This window comes from Neofelis nebulosa, chromosome 13 (assembly GCF_028018385.1).
Source record: "Neofelis nebulosa isolate mNeoNeb1 chromosome 13, mNeoNeb1.pri, whole genome shotgun sequence".
NCBI lineage: Eukaryota > Metazoa > Chordata > Mammalia > Carnivora > Felidae > Neofelis > Neofelis nebulosa.
In genome coordinates, this window is record NC_080794.1 from 34,864,204 (window position 1) to 34,889,795 (window position 25,592).

The 25,592-nt window shown below is 46.7% G+C and overlaps 1 protein-coding gene across 1 annotated transcript in view; it reads left to right on the forward strand.

Annotated features, from left to right (window-relative positions):
- Positions 1 to 437: 437 nt before the first annotated feature.
- HKDC1 (hexokinase domain containing 1) overlaps positions 438 to 25,592 on the forward strand; it is a 49,822-nt gene continuing 24,667 nt past the window's right edge. The window contains exons 1-8 of the mRNA XM_058696551.1: positions 438 to 664; positions 5,892 to 6,054; positions 12,803 to 12,951; positions 13,072 to 13,191; positions 17,981 to 18,076; positions 19,101 to 19,200; positions 21,266 to 21,449; positions 25,294 to 25,449. Coding sequence (XP_058552534.1) covers positions 602 to 664; positions 5,892 to 6,054; positions 12,803 to 12,951; positions 13,072 to 13,191; positions 17,981 to 18,076; positions 19,101 to 19,200; positions 21,266 to 21,449; positions 25,294 to 25,449 — 1,031 coding nt within the window. The 5' untranslated portion in view covers positions 438 to 601. The remainder of the gene's footprint in view (positions 665 to 5,891; positions 6,055 to 12,802; positions 12,952 to 13,071; positions 13,192 to 17,980; positions 18,077 to 19,100; positions 19,201 to 21,265; positions 21,450 to 25,293; positions 25,450 to 25,592) is intronic.

Here is a 25,592-nt window from a genome sequence, read left to right on the forward strand (position 1 = left end):
GGCTGTTGGCCAAGAGATCTGATCTGTCACAAATGGAGGGATTTGCCTCAACATTCTTGAAATCTCCCTGACCAGGGCAATGTTTTAGTCTTAATTAAGACAGTGCTACGGAGGGGCAGGGAGTCAGGAGTTACATCCCTGGATTGAGAAGAAAAGGACAAAAGAGAAAAGGCTGAGACCAAACATTTGCCGAGCAGTTCAGCTGGTTCAAAGTTGGCTTTGTTTAACGCCCAACTTCTCGGATTTTCCTCGGCTGAGTGGGCTTGGTGGAACGCTGGCTTGAGAGTGTTGCTTAGCAATGGTATTTTGTGGCACCCAATTCTCAAAGAGTCAAGCAACCCATCACCTGCCTCCCCTCCACCAATCCTCAGCTGCCGTCCCAAGCCTCCTATTAGACAATCAAATGTATGCTGGAGGGAGGGACCGGAGCGAGGGGGCGAAGTTTAATCATTGAACTAAGCAGCCTGGAGGTATTTAATCTGTAGCACCTAGTTCCTGGAGGCCTCCAGCCTGACCAGGAGTGGGCAGCACTCCAGAGACACGGGAGTAAACACTGCACAGAAATCTCTGCCCATCTCAGGAGAAACCAAACTTGGAAAAAATGTTTGCCGTACACTTGATGGCATTTTACTTCACCAAGCTGAAGGAGGATCAGATCAAGAAGGTAAGGACTCGCAAAGCTCAGAGATACCTGGCTCATTCTTGACTGAAAGAACTAATTGATACCGTGGCTGCATCCAAAGGGACTTAAGCAAGCTTATTAGAGAAGACCCAGGGAGCACAGGACCAGCAAAGAGCTCACGGAGCGGGGAGCGGAGCAAATCTCCCACAGGCTGGGCATTAGACATTGTCCTCAGTCTTGCATTTCACTCTGCACTTCCTGGCAGATATCACTGGGTGTGGATGAGGCAAAAGTCTTTAGAAAGGTGAAAGACAATCGTGTTTGATGTCAGGGATGTTTGAGGGGAAAGGCTACAAAGGAGGGGAGAGAAATTTTGAGAACCTTTCAAGTAATTCTTCATGTGCTTGAAAGAATAGAAGCATGGGAACCAACCAAGAGGGATGTGGGTTTTGATGTACAACAGTTGAAATATTTACTATTGCCATGGCTGTTGGCCAATGGTAGGCTGTGCATTATTCCGCCACTTTGCCCACGAAACCTCTCCACAAAATTGATTCCAAGGTAGGCTGCTTAAAAGTTGCCAAGGCTCACCATTCTCTGCTGGCAGCCTGGAAGGAGCCCAGCCTGCCACACCAGCCACTCCAGCTGCCGAGGCAGCACCCTGGGCACTAGTGTCTCTCAATTTACAGATAACAGAAATCCTCTCAGGAGGCGGACTTAGCCAAAGCCACCCGAGTATTTAAGGTGGAGTGAGGATTAAACCCAAGTCTCTGACTCCCCTAGCATTCTTTCCATTGTGCTGTGATGCCTCCAGGCTTTTCAAACACAGAGAGGAAGCATGGTCCCTTACAGCCCTCATGTGCTTGGTGGGATAAACCTCCACTAAATTCTGTTCATTAGAGAATTGGGTTAGAAGTTATAGCAAATCTTAAAGTATTGTGAATCAATCTGATTTAAGCTGTCTTAATTTTCACTTATTGATTAGTTTCATGGAGTCCTCTACTGGCTTCTTGAGGAGGTAGAAAAGTCCTAAAGAGTACAACTTAAAGATTCACTTTCCATTATTTCCTGCTTAGTAAAGAAGAAACCTGCATGTATCTCTACAAAACCCAAGAGAGAAGTCTTTGGAACCTTTCCATTTGGTTCTGCGAATTAGTTTCATTTCCTTGGTTCCTTTTGTTACATCCTAGAATCAGGTGGGACCTGCTTGTCCACCAGCCCCAGGTTGCAGCCTCCACGGATTTGTTCGGGTCCTCTGCGAGGAGGGTGAGCCTTTGTCAGGGCCTGAGGTTGACCCTTCCCATCTCCCTCCTCTCTCCCCTTCCAAGAAAGCTGAAGAGTGAGCTGAGGAGGGATAGTCAGGAGCACCTTGTGGCCACCAGAAGTAACAGGTGACTGGGATAGTACGGACATCTGGTTTATTGGTTGCTGGATGAGTCACAGGTTCTGAGAACACGGGCTCGTGCCCTCCTCCACGTGGTGTAAACACACCTGGTCAAAAGGCACAGGCCCTTTCTTTCTCTCCAGGGTCAGGTAGTCTATCCCCTCCTTAGTTTCTGTGCTTCCTGCCTCCAGAGTGTCAAGATCCTGGGCCATACTTGCCTGGGAGGGTTACCGTTTAGACCCTGGAACAATTTTTTTTCAATCTCCCTATACCAATGTTAAAACAAAGACCAAACAAAATAAAACCAGAAGGGAGAGAGGGAGGGAGGGAAGGAAGGAAGGAGGGAAGGAAGGAAGGAAGGAAGGAAGGAAGGAAGGAAGGAAGGAAGGAAGGAAACACCACTGTGATAACTTCTTTTCCAATTCAATATATTGACGTTATTTGACCTACTGAGAACATTGGGCTGACTCTGGTCACTGACCTGCAGACTGTTCACTCATAAGAGAAGGGCTGGTCAGGTTTTCAGTATGTACTTTTTATGGTTCAGTAAGTCAACATTACGAAAAGGGGAAACGTTACCTTTATTCCCACCCCTCTCACAAACACTGTCAGATTTGCCCGGTGGAAGCCGTTATGGTGTGTTTTTACAGTTGTATTTCTAGCTCATCTACAATTCTGACTCTTGTGTCCTTCACGTATTGTTATATTGTAACCACTTGTGTCCATTTCTCCCATTTCTTCATTATTATCATTTTATTATCCTCTGATATTCAATCATGTTGGATATACTGTAACTTAATCTTTTCCCTCTTGTTGGACATTTGGCTACTTAAAAACATGTTTTTTTAACGTTTATTCGTTTTTGGGAGACCGAGAGAGACAGCGTGCAAGCGGGGGTGGGGCAGAGAGAGAGGGAGACACAGAATCCGAAGCGGGCTCCAGGCTCTGAGCTGTCACCCCAGAGCCTGATGTGGGACTCAGACTCACCAACCGTAAGATCATGACCTGAACGGAAGTTGGATGCTTAACCAACTGAGCCACCCAGGTGCCCCTGACATTTGGCTACTTTTGAAAACATTTTTTAACAGTTAAGATATTGTTATGAAAAACACTGGAATGTGTTTACTGTTATCCATCTTTGTGATCATCATAAGGTTAGATTTTCAGAGCCGAAATCACTGGGTCAAAGAGGTGAACCTTTTTATGACTCTTGATTCATATGGGACCTTTGGACTAAGTGATCTCTAAAGTCACTTCCGGCTCCCACATTCTGTCATTCAGCAAGTCTGAGCTTACATTTTTGAATTTGCTCTTCTATGTTAAATGTACCGTGTGTTGGCTCTTTTGTTTAGAAGATATCCTGTTTCACGGTCTCAGAGTCTTTCCAAATGTGTGCTTGGTTTTCTGCAACTCAAACACCCTCCCTTAGTGCCTGCAAAGGATGTGCCTGGTTACACAGGCCCCAAATCACCTGTTTGGATTTAAAATACAGCTTTCCCTCCCCAACGTATGTTTCATTTTTCCCGTCTAGCTACTGCACTAGGTCCTGTGGGAGGTACAAAGAATAAACAAGAAATTGTTGCTAAGCTGACATTCTTTCTGTCACGACTTGAACTTAGTGAAACAGCAGGAGCGGAAACCCACAGTTCTGAAGGACTCTTAAACTGCAGCTGGCAAATGACCCCAATGGGGCCTCAAACCCATGTCTTGTACGTGAGGGATGACACTATGGGGACACGGGAGAAGTTCTGTTGGGCGCTGAGCAAAATGAGCTGTAGGTCCAAGGGCGCATCTCAGGGTCCTTGGGGTGGAAAGGGAGCAAGTTTAGTTCCCGTGTAGTACATCTTACCCTTCCCCAAGCCCCAATTACTTGGGTCACGTCCCTTCTGTCGGTTTTCTCTGTGTGTGTGGCTGTGCCAACCAATTAGTCATAAACGGACTCAGGGTGAACAGGAAGCCCTTAATGAAGCATGACCTGGTTCCATCCTATCTCCTCAAATACACTGAAAGCCCAATTGTCCTTTTTGCTAATGGCTCTCTGATGGTTTTCTGGCCTCTCCCTGGCCCCCAAGTCCCTGGAGCCATGCGCCATTTCACTGGCTTGGGTCTCCATATTGTCCCCAGCCTAAGCTGGGACGCTGCCCAGTAGGCCTGGCTGATGACTAGGCACCTGTCCTGTGATAAAGGTCATGTGGCCCCTGCACTTTCCGTGTAATGTCTCTGTTGGGCTACTGTGTCCTGCACAGAGCTGTGAAGCAAAACCAGGCAAAACCAGACTGGATTCTAGTCCCACGGCTGCCATTCACTTACAGCTCTCCCAGTGTTGCTTCATGACTCTGAGGCTTGGAGTCCTCATTTCTCAACCAGAAGCAAGAATTCTGGCCTCACCTGGCTGCCTCAAAGCCATGTCAGGGAGATTGAACGAGGTTGCCTACATGAAAGCACTTTGTAGACTGCAACGAATGTTCTTAGCCTTTGAGAAAAGTGTGGGAGAGTGATTCCTCTAGGAATGTGCCGGGATCAAGTCTGCTTGTGACTTGGGTGGGTGGAGAGGCTGCTCAGTATGTGTACATAAAGCAGGAGGGGCAAATACAGGGCATCTGTGCCACTGTCCCTACTCGTGACCCCCTCAGTCATCTGTTCCAGTAAGCCCTGGGAATCCAGGCTGTCACTACCAAATGATGAGCATTACCATGAAGAGGAAACTGTTGTACTAAGCACAGCCAGAGTGAGTTTTATAGTGTCCCTCCATTAGGGCAGTGGTCCTTTGCCCACTCATTTGAAAATGAGTGTTTCCCACTCATTTTCAGGAGCTACTGGGGCTGGCTTTAAAAATTAAACTTCAGGGGCGCCTGGGTGGCGCAGTCGGTTAAGCGTCCGACTTCAGCCAGGTCACGATCTCGCGGTCCGTGAGTTCGAGCCCCGCGTCAGGCTCCGGGCTGATGGCTCGGAGCCTGGAGCCTGTTTCCGATTCTGTGTCTCCCTCTCTCTCTGCCCCTCCCCCGTTCATGCTCTGTCTCTCTCTGTCCCAAAAATAAATAAAAAATGTTGAAAAAAAAAAATTAAAAAAAAAAAAAAAAAAAAAATTAAACTTCATCTTGGGGCGCCCGGGTGGCTCAGTCGGTTGAGTGTCCGACTTCGGCTCAGGTCATGATCTCACGGTTCATGGGTTGGAGCCCCGCGTCGGGCTCTGGGCTGACGGCTCGGAGCCTGGAGCCTGCTTCGGATTCTGCGTCTCCCTCTCTCTCTGCCCCTCCCCTGCTCATGCCCTGTCTCTCTCTGCCTCTCAAAAATAAAGAAACATAATAAAAAAAATTTAAAGAGAAATTAAACTTCATCTTAATTAGAACCTCAGTTAAAAGCAGAATGACAATTTAAGGGACTAGAATTTAGAGATTGCAATTGGAAACTAAATTTAGCTGAGCTTCCTAGCAGCCCATAAACAAAAGGAAACAAGTCTGGGTATATATTGTCATCATTGGAAGTGAAAACTTCTGTGCTTAGGAATTTACCTTTCAAACTATAGCTAGTCTTTTGTAGTGGAGAGGCAATGAGACAAGGGTGCAGGCCCTGGGCTAGGAATTAGAAACCCTGAATCCTTTGTAGCTTTTGCCCCTCTATTGTCCCATCAGAAAAATGGGAGAATCCTTTCTTCCTCAGAGCTCACCCTTCAGAGGAATAAATTCCTACCTCCCAGCCTTCCAATCCATTCTGTTCTTCCAATTCCCCACTTTGTCTCCAAGATGTGAGGGGTCAGGCAAGGAACTTTTGGGAATCGACATCATGACTGTCGATGTCCCCAGAGTCAGAAATGCAGCTTCGTGATGGGAGTGGAGGACAAGCACCCCTAACAGGCAACCCTGGTCACCCTGGTGTCTGTTCCAGGTGGACAGATTCCTGTATCACATGCGGCTCTCCGATGAGACCCTTTTGGACATCATGGCTCGGTTCCAGGCTGAAATGCAGAAGGGCCTGGGGAAGGACACCAACCCCACAGCCTCCGTGAAGATGCTGCCCACCTTTGTCAGGGCCATCCCAGATGGCTCAGGTGAGTGGGGCTAGGGGCTGCCAGGGACCCTGATCTCCCTGCTTTCTCCCTGGCTGATGGGTACCTGTCCCCCGGCTTATCTCTCCAGCCCTCTGTGCACATTCCCCTCCAACTCTCTCTGCTTCAGTCTAGTCAATACCAAAAGTTTTGAACCAAAGTTCAAATGTGCCCTGCTTTTTCTCCGCTCACCTTGGCCCCACACATTTTGTTTATTCACTTGCTGGGGCATCCAACATTCTTCCTCTCGTGAACATCAACCTGGCTCTTCAATCTCAGGGTAGCGGTCCCTGCCTCCATCTAGGAAGCATTCCCATGCCGGGTCTCCCTGCTGGGCCAGCGCTCCCTGAGGGCAGGGTCTGTTTCTTCTTCACCACAGTGTTCTGAGCACCTAGCGAAGTGCCTGATGCACACTAGGCCCTGAAATATTTGTTGAATGGATAATAAGTGGTGTTTCATGCCTAGGTATCTGGATTCTAGGCCCAAGGTGGTAAGTAATGGAAGATAAGGTGATGTAGTGGGAGGAAGAATAAATGACGGTTCAAGAAACCTGGGTTCTAGGCCCATTTCTTGGTGACCTTTGGCCAAACGTTTAGCCTTAGTTTCTTTATCTGTAAAATGAGAGAGTTGGCCTCTGTATTTGTTTTCTGTTTTCTGCTATAATAAGTTACCACAAACGTAGCAGCTTAAAACCCACCCAAAATTTATTCTCTTACAGCTCTGAAGGTCAGAAGTCTGAACTGGGTCCCACTGGGCTATAATCAGGCTGTCAGCAGGGCCATGTTCCTTCTGGAAGCTCTGGGGTAGAATCTCTTTCCTTGCATTTTCCGCCTGCATTCCGTGGCTCATGCCCCTTTTTATCTCCAAACCAGCTGCGATGCATCTTTAAATCTCTCTCTGACTCTGATCCTTCTGCTTCTCTCTTCCACATTTAAAGACCTTGTGATTACACATTAGGCACACTCAGATAATCCAGGATAATCTTCCAAAATCAAGGCCAACCCATGAACAGTTTTAATCCCATCTGTAACCTTAATTTTCCCTTGCCATGTAACTAACATATATACAGGTCTGGGGATTAGGATGTGGACATCTTTTTTTTTTTTTTTTTTTTTTTTTAATTTTGAGAGAGAGAGAGAGAAAATGAGCATGAGCATGAGCCTGAGGCAGGGCTTCATACCACAACCCTGGGATCATGACCTGAGCCGAAATCAAAAGTCAGACGCTCAACCGACTGAGCCACCCAGGCATCCCAGGATGTGGACATCCTTGGGGAACTATTGCTTTGCTGACCATAGCCTAGAGGTCTCTAGAGGGAATCCACAAGTTTCCATCCACCTCCTCCATTCTCAGCCTCTGGGCAAAGCCACAGGAGGGACAGGAAGGGTAGACAGGTGTCTACCAGGCACCATCTGTGGTCAGGGGTGTTACTGTCCCTTAAGAACTCTGAGTTGTAACTGTTTTGCCCAGGTCAGATGAGAACACTGAGGACCAATGAGCTCCCCCAATGGCAGTGTCCCAGTGCTCCCACCAAGCTCCAGCGAGGGCTTTGGGGCCCTTGAAGGAGCAGGGACCGAAGTTTAGGAAACTCCCAGGGGCTTTGATTGGATTAGCTGGGTTCTGGACCCCTGTGGGCCAATGACTGGGTCAAGGTAGTTTCTGCCATTCGAGAGTTCTCCGGGAACTGTGATGTGAAAGTCCTATTCCCTCAGTGGTGGCTGGGTGGACAATTACTCACCTTGGAGGGACATAAGCTTTGGAGAGAGACAGTCCTGTTTAAAAAAATCTGCTGAGTTCCAGATGCTGTTCTATGAAAGTGCCTAGGGGACTGTGGTCCTCGAAGGGTCATCCAGGGCCATTCAGAGTAAGCATCTGAGTCATGGGTGTGTCTATGGCGGGAGGCACCAGGGTGAAGTCCTCCCAGCTTCCTGTGCTTTGGTTCTTCCTGCTGAGGTGTGTCCCCAGAAGCGAGGGCAAGTGACTTTGATGGTCTGGAGGCTGTGGGGATAGATGCGTCTTCCTGGCCCTGGCTATTTCAGGAAGGTTTGGAAGTGAAACTGACAAGTCTTAGAAACCCTCAGGCCCGGAGGTACCTCTCCTCAGAGCCTCTCATCATATAATAATTTTCACCGGTAATCCTGTTGCAGTGAGGTCTTGGGACCCAGAGTCCCTGGGGCCAAGTGGCCTTGGTAAGTCCCAGGACCACTGCACTCCTGTCTGCATCAGTAAAAGATCAGGGTTGTTAGGATCTGATGAAGTCATGTGGAGGGAGTGCTTTAAAATCTCGCAAATATTGCCCCAAGTCTTGTGTGGCTCCTGTGAGCTGGTGGTGTAATTTCATGGTTACTAACAAAAGCAAACAAATAAAATGCTACTAATCCACTGGGACCTCCATTTCAAAAATGTGTGCAGGTGCCAGAGAAATCCTGAGTTCACCTACTGTCTGTAATTCCCTTCCTTTTATCCAAACCTACCTGAGAGGGGGTAACTTGTTAGAGCTTAGCTCCCTCCCAGCCTTTCAGTGAGGGAGCTGCAACTGACTGTTCTTACAAAGTGCCTTAAAAGTGTTAGCCTTTGTGCCTTATCCTCTACCAGTCACGAGGGAAGGGGGACGGGAAGTGCCCATCACATGATTGTGACGGTGATTGTGATGCTGTAGGCCCGACTCCAGATGCTGCTACTGAGGGGGGAGCCTTGAAGGGGAGCCCAGGGGGCCTGATGTAGTCAGCTGATATGCCCAGGGGGCTGCCCTAGAACAGGGGTCCCTTGCTCACCTGAGTATAAGACTCAGCTGCGGGGAGCTTGGGTGGCTCAGTCATTAAGCATTTGACTTCAGCTCAGGTCATGATCTCACAGTTCGTGAGCTCGAGTCCCACTCTGGGTGAGCATGAGCCCTGGGTGAGCCCCACTTTCTCTCTCTCTCTCTCTCTCTGCCCCTCTTTCACTTGTGCCCTCTCTCTCTCTCTCAAAACAAAAAACAAAAAGACTCCCCCGAAGCAGTTCCTAAATGTGGTGTGGTTTCTCAGGTCTCTTCCCCTGGAGATTCTGCGTCTCCGGGAATCTACACATTCAGTCATCGTGCATCTGTGGGAACAGGAAGGAACAGGGGCATAAACCCTGGGAGTGGCTTAGGAGAAGGAAACCCTGGAGCCTCGGAAAGGTCACAGAATCCGCCTACAGGGGCGGATTGTCAAGGCAACCTCACTCTCTTGGGAGATCGTTATCTTTTTATTTTTTAAAAATTTTTATTGAGATATAATTGGCACCACATTGTATTAGTTTCAGGTGTACAACATGATTTGATGTTTGTATATACGGCAAAATGACCACCACAGTGAGTCTAACATTTGGCAACACATGTAGTGACAAATTTCTTTTTTTCTTCTGATGATGACTTTTAAGATCTACCCTCTTAGCCGTTTTCAAATACGCAGCACAGTATTATTAACTACAGTCACCATGTTGTACATTACGTCCCCACGATTGGACAGTCATGATAATCTTCATAATTGCTGTCGAGATCCTGATGGCCCCACTGCCGCTATTGTCTCTTCTTCTAGGTAGGTCCTCCCTCCCTCAGGTTCCAACGAGTCCTTTCTCTGGGGTCAAAGTCACAGAAGGGACCACGCCAGGTGGTTTCCATGAAATTGCATCTTGAGTCACTGGTGGAGCCAGGCGATTGCACACCGATAAGAGCACCGGTGTCCAGAGGAAGGGATGAATCCATGCTACCCTACACTGGGTTTTGCATATCACCTCCAACCCGAACCGCAGCACAGGAAGCTCCTCTGTTATTAAAATCCTCCAGTCTATTCTGACTGGTGCTGGAGACATTTTCCCCAAGTCTCCATCAGAGCTCGGCACTCCCATGCTTCAAATCTTTCTGTGGCTCCCCCTCACCTTCCGGATAAAACTCAAGCTCTTTGGGGTGGGACAGTTTTTCCAGCTCTTTCCTAGTTTATCCCGAGACTACCTGCAAGCCTCATTTCTGTCACACCTCCCTCTTTCCTCAGAAGCAGACCCTCCCTTCCCTATGTGAGCTCATTCCTTGGCTCCAGGTTTCCTCCCTGGGACCTCCTCTGGCTGGCTGCCCACCTCCCTCCCTCGCATTCTTCAGTACTCGGCTCTTTCCGCCTCCTCTGTGGCGTTCACTCCGGCCCTCCCTGTGCCTTCCTAGCACGTGGCGTGTTATCTGGCACAGAGTCAGTGCTCAGTAAATGTTCATACAAGGATTGTGTGATCTTCCCTATTTCCTACTTCAGATAACATCTGTGAAAGCATCTCTTGTTTGGTACGTGATGAAGGCTAATAAAAATTGCACAGTATCAGGTCCCTGGATTCCCTTCATGAATAATAAATGACTCCAACAGGCTTCTTTGGGAGCTGATCTAGGGAGATAAGAATCTTTCTGTCCAAATAATCTCCACAAAAACAAAAGATCCAGCTGGCTGGGTCTATAAATGACTAAGCCCGTGCAACTCTAACTGTGGTCCAGAGACCTGCAGCAGAGACCTGGGAACTTGTTTAGAAATATAAAGTCTCGGGGCGCCTGGGTAGCTCAGTCGGTTAAGCGTCTGGCTTCGGCTCAGGTCATGATCTCACGTCTGTGAGTTCGAGCCCCGCGTCGTGCTCTGTGCTGACAGCTCAGAGCCTGGAGCCTGCTTCTGATTCTGTGTCTCCCTTTCTCTTTGACCCTCCCCCACTCACACTCTTTCTCTCTGTCTCTGTCTCTCTCAAAAATAAACATTAAAAAAAAAAAAGAAAAATATAAAATCTCAGGGGTGCCTGGCTGGCTCAATTGAAAGAGCATGCGACTCTTGATTTCAGGGTCACGAGTTCAAGCCCCATGTTGGATGTAGTGATTACATCCATATGTACATACATACGTATATATACATACATTTTTTTAAAACCCACAAAATCTCTGAGCCCACCTAAATTGAATCATGTAATCTGCATGTTAAAATTCTTGGGAGATTCACATGCACATTGAAGTCTGCAGAGCACTGCTCAGGAGGGCCTGTCTCTAGATCTTTAATGCCAGGAATGGAGAACCCAGGCAAGCCAGGTCAAGAAAGGAGGTCTGTTGTACAAAGACACAGAAAGCAAAAAGGAAGACACACAGGATCTCGTGAATCTGAGGGCACGAACCGTGGTACACTTAAGCTGCAAGGGAACTAGGAGTCAGAATTTCCCTCCGTGGTTTCGGCCTACATACATAGGGCCACCTTGGCTCCTCAGCTGACCTCTGGTTTGGGGCACCTTCCACTTTGGTTTTTACCACCAACTAGCAATTTCTCACTGTGTTTTATTTCATATTTCACAAGAAGTAAATCTGAACGGCCAGCTGGTCCCTGTATCCATGCAGCTGTGTCTAGGGTCACACGGTACAAAATAAGGCCACTTGGGTGACCAGATTTGTGGTCATGGAGTTTCACTTACATGTGCCTTGGGTGTATGTATATCATGAAGCATGCCTAACCTGTAGCCACTTGTCAGGCACAGATAATTCTATACGAAGGCTTGTTGGTTCAAGAGTTTGTACACCTGCCTTCCTATCCCGCATCTGTGGCTGATGCAGACACTGGCAAGAGTCCTAGCAGAAATTCTGGCTGGATCCCGAGTTGAAGTCACCAAAGTGAACTGCCTCAACCTTTTTATTATTATTATTTATTATTATTATTATTAATTAATTAATTAATTTATTATTCCCACCTTTTTATTAATAGCATCTGCCTTGTACTGGGCTGGGTCTGGCCCCCAAATATGAATATCCTTGGCCCCTTAAGGGCTATCATTTGGTCCCTGTCTTTTTTCCCTTCTGGAGTCTTTTCCCTCTGCCCATGAGACTGAGCCTTGTATGGGGCCGGTTTCTCTTCCCTGCATACCTCTCTGCCTTTTCCTTCTGCCTTACCAGCACTTTGCCCACTCTTGGAGTATCTGCTCTCAGCCTGGTTGTGGCATGCTAGAATAGACTCCATCCTCAAGGCCCATTTCTTCTTTCTTTCTTTTCTTTCTTGTCTTTCCTTGTCTTTTCTTGTCTTTTCTTATCTTTTCTCCCTCCCTCCCTCCCTCTCTCCCTCCCTCCCTCCCTCCCTCTCTTTCTTCCTTCCTCCTTTCCTTCCCTTCCCTTCCCTTCCCTTCCCTTCCCTTCCCTTCCCTTCCCTTCCCTTCCCTTCCCTTTTCTTTTCTTTTCTTTTCTTTTCTTTTCTTTTCTTTTCTTTTCTTTTCTTTTCTTTTCTTTTCTTTTCTTTTCTTTTCATTTCATTTCATTTCATTTCTTTCCTTTCTTCCCTCAAGTTGGGGAGAGAGAAAAAGTCTTAAGCAGGCTCCATGCTCAGCACAGAGCCTGACGCAGGGCTTGATCCCACGACCCTGGGATCATGATGTGAACTAAGATCAAGAGTCAAATGCTCAACCAACAGCCATGCAGGTGCCCCAAGGCCCATTTCTAATACCACCTGCCTCAAGTGGGTTTGCGTTTGCCTCCACGTTTATGCCCTACAGCGTGGCCCAGTGGGCGGGGCCTAGGCTGCAGAGTCTGGCAGGTTTGGGCCACACCCCAGCTCTGCCCCTTGCTGGGAGGGCTCAGCTCATGGTTGTACTTCTAGAGTCTCAGCAAGTGGGTATGATGATACCTAGTTCATGGGGTGGTTGTGAGATTTAGTGACATTTATTACATGTCCAACTTCTAAAGCAGAGTTTGCCGTATAACAGACCTTCAATAAGTGATAACTTTGTTTTTTAATAGAAAAAGGGGAGTTTCTTTCCCTGGATCTTGGAGGGTCCAAGTTTCGAGTCTTGAAGGTGCAGGTCTCTGAAGAGGGGAAAAGAAACGTCCAGATGGAGAGTCAGTTCTACCCAACACCCAATGAAATTATCCGAGGAAACGGCTCAGAGGTATTGGGGCAAGGGCTCTGTGAGGTGGGGGTGGGGGGTAGGGGGGTGGGGAGGCCTTGGCCTCAAGTTTATAAGTGACCATGCCTTAGCCCAGTGTTCTGTGCTTTCTCTTCTCTGTAGCTGTTTGAATACGTAGCTGACTGTCTGGCAGACTTCATGAAGACCAAAGGGTTGAAGCATAAGAAATTGCCCCTTGGCCTAACCTTTTCTTTTCCCTGCAGACAGACTAAACTGGAAGAGGTAAGGTTCGTGCCGGGGAGGGAAGAAGCTGTGTGGGATTTGGGGTTCGGGGCTGGAGAATGTGGGCAGGTTCAGGAGTCAGGCTGGGAACAGGAGAGGTCAGCAAGAGTTTTGTTTTTTTCTTTTTCTTTTTCTTTTTCTTTTTCTTTTTCTTTTCCTTGTTTTGCACAATGAGGTGGAATTGTGAGGCAAAGAATTTGCAAATGTGGCCGCCTTGATTTTGCACTTGACACGGGCACAGCACACGACAACAGAATAGTTTTTACCCTTTAGGTCTCAGACTTGGTTGCGTGGGAATCCCCTAGAGGGCTTGTTAGACACACATTGCCGAGCCCCACCTGAGAGTGTTTTAATTTGTGGGGACTTAGGTTTGGATTTCTTACAGCCTCCGGGGTGGGGGCCACACTTAGCACGGCTGACATAGCTGACTGGAATAGAGCAGGAAGGCTCACGGAGTCTCACCTCTTCAGTGAGCCCTTAGGAGGAGAATGTAGGTGGGGTCATTGGAGCAACAGTGTTGTCACTACCCAGCTGGGGTCTCAACTCTGTGTGACTCAGATGTTCAATTGATAAATAGGGAGAAGTCAAACCCCATCTATGTAAATCTGCAAAAGTAAACAGGGACCATATAAAAGGACAATGAGCTTTCTGGGGCCAGGGGGTCACAGTCAAGAGTCAGGTCTCCCCAGGCCACACCAGTCTGGGGTGGTGGCCCATGATCTCCTCCTGCATGTACTGGTCAGGACACCCAGCTGACAATTCATGGAGCACCTTGATATCACGGACGGCCTTGGGATGTGTTTGCTATTGCTGGCATGAGCCACTTTTCAGTGTGGAATAGCGGAAAAGGAATGGGTTTTCAAGTCCCACAGACTTGTCTTTGAATCATGGCTCAAAAGAAGCTGTGTCCCCCGGTCAAGTTACTTAACTTCTTGAGCCCTTTGTTTTCCCGTATGTAAAATGGGGATAATAATAGCTACTTGCCAGGCTGAGGGGAAGCTTAGACAAAACCTCTGCGACGTGCCCAACACAGTGCCTGGTGCGTCAGTGATAGCTGCAGGGTCACCACAATGATTGTCCCCATGCAACTTGTCTCTTGGTGCTTCAGTACCTTGTCCCCCGGTTCAATAGATGTTTCTAGAGCGCAGGTGCTATTTTATATTATTCTTTTTATATTATTCTTTTTCCCCACCCCCACAATCTGTAGCACAGTGTCTTGTATTTAATAGCCGATTGTTAACTATCTGACAATTGAGAGTTTCAATCAATCATTTACTTGATTCCACTGAATGGGAACTTGCCATGATCAATCTATGCAGGGGATGGGCTGAGGTTCACATTTTTATTATTTTATAAAAACAGGGATTAGGGACACCTGGGTGGCTAAGTCAGTTAAGCATCCGACTCTGGATTTTGGCCCAGGTCATAATCTCACCATATGTGAGTCTGAGCCCCACATTGGGCTCTCCTCTGACAGTGCAGAGCATCCTTGGGATTCTCTCTCTTCCTCTCTCTCTGCCCCTTCCCCATTCACACATGCACACATGCACTCTCTCAAAATAAATAAATAAACTTAAAAAAAAAAGGATTAGAAAAAATTGGTATAAAGGCTTCAGGGGTGCTGGGTAGCTTAGTCAATTTATCTGACTTTTGATTTTGGTTCAGGTCATGATCCCAGGATCATGGGATCAAGCCCTGCATTGGGCTCCATGTGGAGCATAGAGCCTGTTTGGGATTTTGTCTCTCTCCCTTGCCCCTCTCCCCCACTTGTGTGCACTCTCTGTCTCTTAAAAAAATTAAAATTAAAAAAATTAGGGGTGCCTGGGTGGCTCAGTCGGTTAAGCGCCTGACTTTGGCTCAGGTCATGATCTCGTGGTTCATGAGTTCAAGCCTGGTGTTGGGCTCTGTGCTGACAGCTCAGAGCCTGGAACCTGCTTTGGATTCTGTGTCTTCCTCTCTCTCTCTGCTCTTCCCCCACTTGCACTCTGTCTCTCTCTCAAAAATAAATAAACATTAAAAAGTTTTTTAAATCAAAAATTAAGATGGTTTCAGAGAATGTTAGAAGAGGCCAGTTGGAGTCTGACTGTGAGGTGTCATCATCTTTGCTGGCTGGAGGAGTAGAGGTCCCAGAGTCTGTAGAGGAAGGGGGAGGAGGAGTCGTTGGAAATTAGGCCTCCAGATTTGAGATCAGATTCACCAAATAGTTAAGCACCTTTTATTTGAGCTCAGAAAGGGAGACCCCAGGAAGAAGGAAGAGACTTCTTGAGCTCTGTTGGAGTTCATCTGAGTTTGAAAACCAAACTTGTATATTTTCTTGATAACTGGTGGTGAATGTATAGTTTGTTTATCTGGGATTTTGGCATTTATCTAAGTCAAATCCCTGCCTGCATCTTTATGTAGTAATAATAATAATAATAATAATAATATTAATGGCACTGTACCTCAGATTTCGGCAGTGTATCTTATACTATGCTGAACTCTTTATGTGTATTATCTCATTAAATTCCCCAAGCAATCATATGAAGTAGATATGATCATTTCATATGTGAGAAAAACTGCTGCTCAGAGATGTTAAGAGACTTGCCCAAGGCCACACAGGCCAAGCTCACAAGCCCCCACCCACTCTTTCCAGAGACATAGCTCTAGAACTTTGTTTAAAATGGCAGCAGGTGCCTGGAAGCATTTTGACCCATTTTGTGTCATTTCCCCAGTAAGGATTTTCAGGTAACACTTAAACTTGGGAAGAGTGCTTGATTATATTGAGGAAGGGAAAACTGGTTTTTCTCATCAAAGTCTAATTGAATACTTGTATTTTATAAAATTCCCCCCACCCCCACCCCCACTGCCTTTCAGTGAAGCCTAAAGAAAAGTAGAAAAACTTGAGGCACAGGAAATGCACTGGTAATAACTCAGTGTGGGCACAGCTATTTAATCATGGTTCTGCTGCGGACATAGGTTTTGTGGCACTAAAATAAGGGCTCTTGGAGAAGGTGGGGGCTGACAAACTGAGTGCAGAAGGAGGCGGGAAGGGAAAGCCTTCCTGAGAATGGGGTGGCCAGGGAGGCTTCTTTGTGAAACTAAAACATGATTAAAGAAAATAAGAGCCTGGGACTTAAGAGGGGCGGTCGCTTTGCTGTGGTTGTTTTATTTTGTTGTTTTTTTAAGTGAGGGAACAGAAAAGTCTTAGCTAGAGAGAAATTTCTTTGTTTGTGTATGTGTTTCTAATGATAAAATGGTAATACTTTTCAATGTAGAAGAGAGAGAGATGAGGGTAGGAATTGAAAAGTTTAAAGAAGAAAACAGAAATCACCTCTAATCCCAACTCTCAGAGATACCCCCGCTCCTTGAATGGTTGGTTTCCCTTCCAGCCATGTCTATTTTCAACACTGATGTTATTGCCGTATGCATAGTTTTAGAAAATATAATTGTATGTGCCTTTTTTCCACTTAACTATATATCACAAGCATTTATTCCCCACACCGCCGTACGCCCTGCCCTCAATAAGTCCCACATGTCTCCAGTACACTTTTTGGGGGGACGCCACCCTACATTCTTTTATTCTATCCCATGAAGCAAGGCTGTTCCCGTAACCAGTGACGGCAGAAGTTAGGGAGAGATGCCACTAGGTGGCGCTGTGGTGCAGGGGAAAAGACCTGGTGGCCGCTCAGGATTCCGACAACAGCATTCCAGTTGGACCCTTCACTCACTGTGCTATCTCTAGAGCAGTTTCCTTCCTCTCTAAAAAATCCCAGCTTCTTTATCCATAAACTGAAGGGATTGGGAGGGTGTGGTCGGGGAGTTTATGAATTTTGGCTCAGCTGCTTTTGACTGCGGGCAAATCACTTGTCTCCAAAATTCTAAGTCTAAAACATTCCGATTATTTGCTATTTTACAAAACTCTTGGGAAACAACAATTTTGTAAAAAAGGTTCTATCTTGGGGGCACCTGAGTGTCTCAGTCAGTTGAGCATCCGACTTCGGCTCAGGTCATGATCTCACAGTTCAGTTTGTGAGTTTGAGCCCCACATCTGGCTCACTGCTTGTCAGGGAGGAGTCCGCTGGAGATCCTCTGTTCCCATCTTTCTGCTCCTCTCCCGCTCAAGCTCTCTCTCAAAAATAAATAAACACTAAAAATATCTATCTATCTATCTATTTTAATTTTTAAGTAATCTCTACACCCAACATGGGGCTTGAACTCATGACCCTGAGATCAAGGGTTGCACGCTCTACCAGCTGAGCCAGTGAGGTGCTCTGGGAAACGCCAATTTTAAGCAACTAATTGATCATGCAAATAGAGAACCATTTTTCTAAGTTGAAATTAAGTTCCCAAAGGAGTCCTGCCAGGTAACACCATGCCGGTTCTGTTTCATGGACCTGGCAGACCACATATTCTGCACACACAATGTTTATCTACCATATGCCAGGCCTTTCCCTCAGAGCATTCCTGGGGCCGAGGCAGGATATGACGTTTCTCCACTTCACAGACGAGTAAACTGAGGCTCGGAGGGGTTAAATGACTTGTCTAATATCTTGTGAGTCCAAGTGTTCTGACTCCTCAGCAGTTGTTCTTTCTGCCACCGTGTGTGCTATTTCAAACTGCTCACATGAAATAAAGATGTTTAGATTATTCGGAAAACCCTCCGAAGGAATGCTGAAAGAATTGAGGGGGGGGGGGTTCAGCTAAAAGAAGAGAAAGCCATGGGGCTGCACTTGATGCATGAAATGTCTGCCCCTCGTTTTCAGAACTGAGCACCTTCCTCATTTTCACTGGCTCTGAAATCTTCTCCCAGGGCATCCTGCTTTCATGGACCAAGAAGTTTAAGGCACGTGGAGTTCAAGACACTGATGTGGTGGATTGTCTGGCCAAAGCTATAAAAAAACACAAGGTGGGGAATTCACCAGTCCCAGCCCAGTTCTCTCGAGGTGGGGTCTCCTACTCTGCCTGCCCCAGAGGGAGGATCAGAGATGGGATGGATCTTAGGGAAGGTCTCACTGTAGATGTGACCGATTGTGACCAGTTTGGATGAGCCCATTGGTGAGCCTTGGTTCCAGTTGGTGAGCTGGGTCCAATTGCTGTTGGAAGGTGGCCCAGCCCCCTCAGAGGGTCTTGGTTAGCCCCTATGCATGTGTGATGCTCTAGCCCCACCTTTCCTCTCTGAGCTTAAAAGACTGCTTTCTTTCCAGTCTGGCTGTCTCTTCTGTTTTCCACTGTCTGTTCATGGGCTATCTTTATTCGTTGAGTAAATTTTATAATAATCTAAATACCTGAAGACATGCTCCTTGCTGAGCCGAAACGCATACAAATAAACCCAAATTATTTGTTATCCTGACAACAAGGAATATTTTAATGTATACCCTTCCAGTCTTTTTTCTCTTTAAACATGCAGTCACAATCTCTTGTATCTTGTGTTTTTCTCTTATTGTTTCATTTTACTTTAAAGTGTCCCCCCAAACCTTGGGGGAACCATAAGGTAATAACCCAAGTTGACTTGCCAACATGGGAAACCCAGATGGGATGTCCCTAGTGCTGCCCACGGAGAGGACTTGCCTGAGTCTGGTTAAGCTGTCCCCGTGGGGGAGGACTTGGGTCCCAGAATAAATATACTTTCTTTGGTGTTTCTCAGATCAAGACTGCAGTCCTGGTGGTCTGTCACTCATATTTCATTGCATGGAGACCTTCACCCATAAGGCAGGAGCATGGGTTCCACTCTTTAGCTCCCGACTGCCATTCCTCTTTTCTAGATCCCAGAACCTTGATAGAGGCCTTGTTTCTTCCAGGCAGGCCCAGCAGGCAGGGTCTAGTAATTGTCTCGGTCACCTTCACCGCTTTCGCTTCCTCCGTGGGGAAAGATAAAGGGATAATGCCTCCTTCTCATCCACTGATGTCCTTTGGGACTTGTGTTCAAGCAGGACATAGACGTGGACATCCTGGCCTTGGTCAATGACACCGTGGGGACCATGATGACGTGCGCCTATGATGATCCCTACTGTGAAGTTGGTGTCATCATTGGTAACTCAATTTGACTTGATTCTCCGGGTTGGGAAAAGGGATCGGTCTGGGGCTTAGTTTTAGCCAACCGAGTAAATTCTGTGGAAGGGTGCTGACACTTCCTATTTATGAGAAGTAACATAGGGAAATGGAAAATTAAAACATCCATCCATCCATCCATCCATCCATCCATCCGTTCATTCAACGAGTATTTCCTGCATGCCTTTTGTGTGGTAGGCCCCATGCTCTATTGGGTTTTCAGTGGTGCGTTAATACTCGGAGGTTCCTGAGCTTTCAGTGGGCAAGTGGGGGGAAGGCCTGAAAGGTATAAACGAGTAATAGAACTGCAGGTGGCGGTGAGGGGTGACATTTGAGCAGGGACCTTGGTGATGAGGAGGAAGGAGCAAAGTGGAGATCGAGAGGAAGAGAGTCGCTGCGAAGGAAAGAGGAAACCTATGGCCCCTGAGGTGGGATTGCATCTGGGATGCTTGAGGACCCTAAAAAGCTGAATGGGGGCTGCACCAAAGTGAGTGAAGGCTGAGAGTCATAGGCTATTCAGGTCAGAGGGAGTGGACGGGACTGGGCAGATCGCGTGGGACACAGGACAGAGTTACCATAAGGTCTTTGGCTTTTGCTCCGAGGGGAGGCAGGAAGGCACTGGAGGATTTGGGTGGGGAATGGGTAAACGGAGCGTGCGTTTTTAAAAAGCTCATTTCGGCTGCCGTGTCAGCCAAAGAGAATTGACTCCTGGGGCAAGAATGGAAGCAAGGTGACCAGCCAAGAGGTCACTGTATCTCCTGTGTGGGCGAGACATGGTGGGGGCCTGGACCAGGGACATCGCAGCACCACGAAGGTGCCCGGTGGGTGGTTCTCGACACCTGAGCTGGGAGGGAGTCTGCCAGACGCTGGCCGTGAGAAGGCAGTATGGGGGACAATAAAACCAAATGCATTAGATTTATCGACTGTTCTTGAATATTTCCTGCCACCTCCCCGTTCCGTTACCACTACTGGGGAGAGTTTTCTGAATTGCTTTCTCTTTGGGCAGGATCCCAAAGGGCAGGATCTTTGCACCCAAGCGGCTTGATCTGCCTTCCCATTTCCGGAGCCCTCAGCTCAGAATGGGACGGGCGCTTGCCAGTCACATCTTCTAACCGCTGTCACCGTGTCTTGGTGACTACGTGTGGCACCCTGCAGACTGGGAGCCACGCCTAAACAGAGTCCACACTTTTCTTAGAAAAGCTTACTCTAGGTACTGTTTTACATTCTGCTTCTCTCATTTCTTATTTCTCATGTTGGCTTTAAAATCCTCAGACCAGAGCATCAGGTAGGGGGAGATCCTTTAAAAAAATTTTTTTTCTAAGCAGCTTTATTGAGCCGTAAAAATCCTCTCATTTAAGGGATACAATTCAATGATTTTTAGTAAATTTTGAGTTTCCTAACCATCCCCACAATCCAACTGTAGAACATTGTCATCAGCCCAGTAGGTCCCAAACAGATTGTGCCCTTTTGTAGTCACTCCCCAGTATTGTAGTGTTTGAGGAATCTCCTTGGAGTGATTTTGTGTTTGAATAATGGAATGTTGCTTTCTTATGTCATAGCTGATCACTGTCAAAGATAAGGATATAGCTTATGCCAGGAACAATTTGTGGCAGGCCGTGAGTACAGAATATTTTTAGTAGCAAATAGAGAAGACGCTAAGTAGCTTAGAGAAAGGATTAAAAAAATTAACAGTAGGTTAGTGATTTTTTTTTTTTTCATTTCCAAGGTTAGGTTAACTCATCCTCCTCTTTGTAAATGTGCTTTGTCAGCTCTCATGCATATTCATCAGGGACTTCTTCACAATCGACCCCATTCATGACAGCAAACCATTAACATCTGAGAAGTGTAGACTTGGCGTGTCAGCTTTATTCCTCATGAACTCCAGGCTTGCCAAAGCTGTTCCCTCAGTGAGAACCAGGCCCGGGAAGTGGATCAAAAGCACTTTGTGGTACATTCAGAGGACTCTCAGGCAGTTAAGAGTTCTCTCTGTCTTTGACCAGCTGGGAGCCCTTCCGTCTTTGCGTATTCGCTCTGATCCCTTGTTCAGGCACTGGCACCAACGCGTGCTACATGGAGGACATGAGCAACATTGACCTGGTGGAAGGCGACGAGGGCAGGATGTGCATCAACACGGAGTGGGGGGCCTTTGGGGAGGACGGGGCTCTGGAAGACATCCGCACCGAGTTCGACCAGGAGCTGGACCTTGGCTCTCTCAACCCTGGGAAGCAGCTGTGAGTCCCCTCGTGTGCTCTAAATCGGGGCCTCGGTATTTACAGTAAATTGCCAGTCCCTCAGGTACACCTTATACCCGGCAGATTTTCTAGATGTGACTAGTTTCCTGCCACAATGATTCTGCGAGGTGAGGCTTGTGTTTCACTTTCATTGGACACCTGTGGAAAGTGGAGGCAAGGAAATGGAGTGATGCCCCCTAGGTCATAATCCTGATTCAATTTCAGTCCGTATTTCCGGAGCACATATGTGTGAGGCAGGGGAGATACGCAGCGAACCCAGGGACTCGGGTCCTGCCCTCTTGGTGCATTCGGACGAGGGGCCATAGAGCAGACCGATGTGGCCAAGGGAGCAGGACTCAGGCAAGTCCCTCACTGGTGTTTCCAGGGCTCCCCTGTCACCCCACTTTCTCAGAGGCCTGATCATAGCACCTGGGGGTCTTTCCCAACTCTCATCCCACACTCACCAGTGGAGTAACTATTGGGAGTCTGCCCTAGCTCTGCCTGCATGCTGAGCTCCCAGAGCTTGCCTTAACAAGCAGAGTGCCTTACACACTGTTGCAGCTCATGAAGTGTTTCTTGGACAAAAAGACATTTTTTAGATAATTTTTTTTTTTTTTTTGTGGGGCACCTGGGTGGCTCAGTCAGTTACACATCCAACTTTGGCTCAGGTCATGATCTCATGGTTCATGGGTTCGAGCACTGCGTCAGGCTCTGTGCTGACAGCTCGGAGCCTGGAGCCTACTTCAGATTCTCTCTCTCTCTCTCTCTCTCTCTCTCTCTCAAAAATAATAAATAAACATGAAATTTTTTTTTTTGTTTTGTTTTGTTAGTTTTTTTCCTTCCAAAGTGAAAGAATAGTTTTTTAAAAAGTTTATTTGTTTATTTTGAGAGAGAGAGAGAGAGAGAGCATGAGTGTGGTAGGGATAGAGAGAGTGAGAGAATGAGAATCACAAGCAGGCTTGTTGCTGTCAGTGTAGAACCCGTTGTGGGTCTCGATCCCACGAACTGTGAAATCATGACCTGAGCCAAAATCAAGAGTCGGTCGCTTACCTGACTGAGCCACCCAGGAGCTCCTGAAAAGCCTTTCTTAAAAAAAAATTGAGGGGCGCCTGGGTGGCGCAGTCGGTTAAGCGTCCGACTTCAGCCAGGTCACCATCTCGCGGTCCGTGAGTTCGAGCCCCGCGTCGGGCTCCGGGCTGATGGCTCGGAGCCTGGAGCCTGTTTCCGATTCTGTGTCTCCCTCTCTCTCTGCCCCTCCCCCGTTCATGCTCTGTCTCTCTCTGTCCCAAAAATAAATAAAAAACGTTGCAAAAAAAATTGAATAATTTCAAACTTACAGAGAAGTTACAAAAATGGTACAAAATTCCCCTTCACCCAGACTCCTTAAGTACTAATATTCTCTCTCTGTTTCTGTGTACATGTATATACATACACATATATACAAAATGTCTAAATAGAATTATTTTTCTGAACCATTTGAGACTAAGTTGCAAACAGTATCCCTTTAGTCCTAAATACTTCAAAATGTATTATTTGCAAACAAGTGTATTGTCTCACATAATCAAAGTATAATTATCAAAATTAGGAAATAAATACTTAATCTAACTTATAGAACTTATTCAAAATTCATTAGCTGCCCCATTAATGTCCCTTATAAAAGAGACAAAGTTCAGGCTCACACATTACATCTTGTTGCTATTGTTTTTAGCTTCCTTTAATCTGGAAATCTTCTGTAGTGTCTCCTAGTTTTTTATGATCTTAAGACATATAAGCCATATATTTTACAGAATGTCCCTCAATTGTATTTTCCTGATGTCTCCTCATGATTAGATTCAGGTGGTGTATTTTTGGCAGGAATATCACAGAGGGGACGATGTTTCCTCTTCAGTGCATCACATCTGGAAGCACATGCTGTGTGTTCCATCACATGTGATGCTACCTCGAATCACTCGGCTAAGGGGATATGCAAAGGTTTCTCTACCAGAAGGTTATTGTTATTCCTTCTGTAAAGAATACATATCTGGGGGCGCCTGGGTGGCGCAGTCGGTTAAGCGTCCGACTTCAGCCAGGTCACGATCTCGCGGTCCGTGAGTTCGAGCCCCGCGTCAGGCTCTGGGCTGATGGCTCGGAGCCTGGAGCCTGTTTCCGATTCTGTGTCTCCCTCTCTCTCTGCCCCTCCCCCGTTCATGCTCTGTCTCTCTCTGTCCCAAAAATAAATAAAAAACGTTGAAAAAAAAATTAAAAAAAAAAAAAAAGAATACATATCTGGTGAAGAATTCATATCTGGTGAAGCCTGCTTTGAGGCTATGTAAATATCCTTTCTCATTAAACTTTCACTCTTTACTTTTAGCATCCATTGATGAATTTCCAAATCTATTATTCCCTCCATGTTTATTAGTTGTTATTTTACTGTAAATAACAGCTTTCCTATCTCCTCCATTTATTTGTTTGTACTAATATGAACTCATGGATTCTTTTTTTTTTTATTATTTAATGGAGGGTTCTTCTTATCATTATTTATTTTGATGCTCAAATATTTTTGGACATGACCAATGGAAGCTTCTCCAAACTGGTCCCCTGTGTCCTTAACAATGTGCTCCCATCACTCTTGAAGTACTTCCTTATTTTTTCTGGCCCGGTAAGATGTTCCAGGCTCATCGGGAATTTTTCGAGTCCCAGCCATTTTCCCAAGAAGCTCTGATGAATAAATATTTTGAGTCCCTCCTAGAAACGATTCAAACACTAGAACCGCATACCTGGAAAACAAATTTCTGCTTTGGACGTACCTGCTCCCCAGCACATACCTGTTTCACTGGTGACACAGAGCAGTCATGGCCCATGAAAGTGGGACCCATTTTTTGGACTTTGTCGTCCTCGCTCTCTCCATCTCACTTAAAGCAAATTTCATCCCCCAAACCCAACCAGGATTTCTTTTGACTATCTTCTGCTTCTGCAATGTTCTAAGAGGTTTTATAATGAAATAGGTAAAGTTGATTAGGAAACAGGTTGTCCTCGATTTTGTGTCCATTATCTTGGAGAATAAAAATTATATTTAGTTTTTTCCCTGGGAAACAATTAGTAATTGCTTGTTGGGTACAAATTCAAAGTCAAGGTGTAGGTAGGCTGGTGGGATATGTCATCCACACTATTGTAGAACCTCTCTGGTTCTACAGACACAGCATCTTTCTCTCTGGGACAAAAGCATGGTATAGGAATTGGAAGTGTCTGAAATTTGGATTTGTCATGCCATGGTTGGTGATCTTAGGATCACCTGAAGTCCATGAAGTCAAGATTCCTTATACCTAATATGAAAATGCTACTCCTGTGGCCAGGGGTGATTTGTGATAAAGATCCTTGGAGTCAAGCACTTTGTGAGAAGGAAGGAATATTAGGTCTCCTCTAGCATAGTTCTCTCCTTTTATAAATTTTTAAAAAATGTTTATTTTTGAGAGAGAGACAGAGTGCAAGTGGGGGAGGAGCAGAGAGAGAGGGAGACACAGAATCCAAAGCAGGCTCCAGGCTCTGAGCTTTCAGCATAGAGCCCCATGTGGGGCTTGAACCCGTGAACCGTGAGATCATGACCTGAGCTGAAGTTGGATGCTTAACTGACCGAGACACCCAGGTGCCCCACCCCTCCTTTTATAGATGAAGAGAATGCATCCCAGAGAGAATAAGTGAGCTCCCAAGGGCACCCCGGGTTGGGATGGGGACTGAGGCCTCCTGACCCATGGAGTTGTCTTTCTGTTACCCCTGCTCTTGACCATGGGCCATAGCTCATGAGCATTGGGAAGGATGCTGCGTAACTAAAGGTGTTGCTGCTACTGATCTGTTCACCAAATTGTAGGTTTGAGAAGATGATCAGCGGCCTGTACCTGGGTGAACTTGTCAGGATCATCTTGCTGAAGATGGCCAAGGCAGGCCTCCTGTTTGGCGGCAAGAAATCCTCTGCTCTCCACACTAAGGGCAAGATTGAAACACGGCATGTGGCTGCCATGGAGAAGTAAGTGGCTGGCTGGGTCCTTTTCACCTTGACTCTGCAGAAGGTTAGAGTGGGGAGCCAAGGCGTGGTATGATCATGGTAGTGGTCCAGCTGAAGGGACCAGATCTGTCCAGATCTTCACCAGGACAACTTCAGACCTGGAC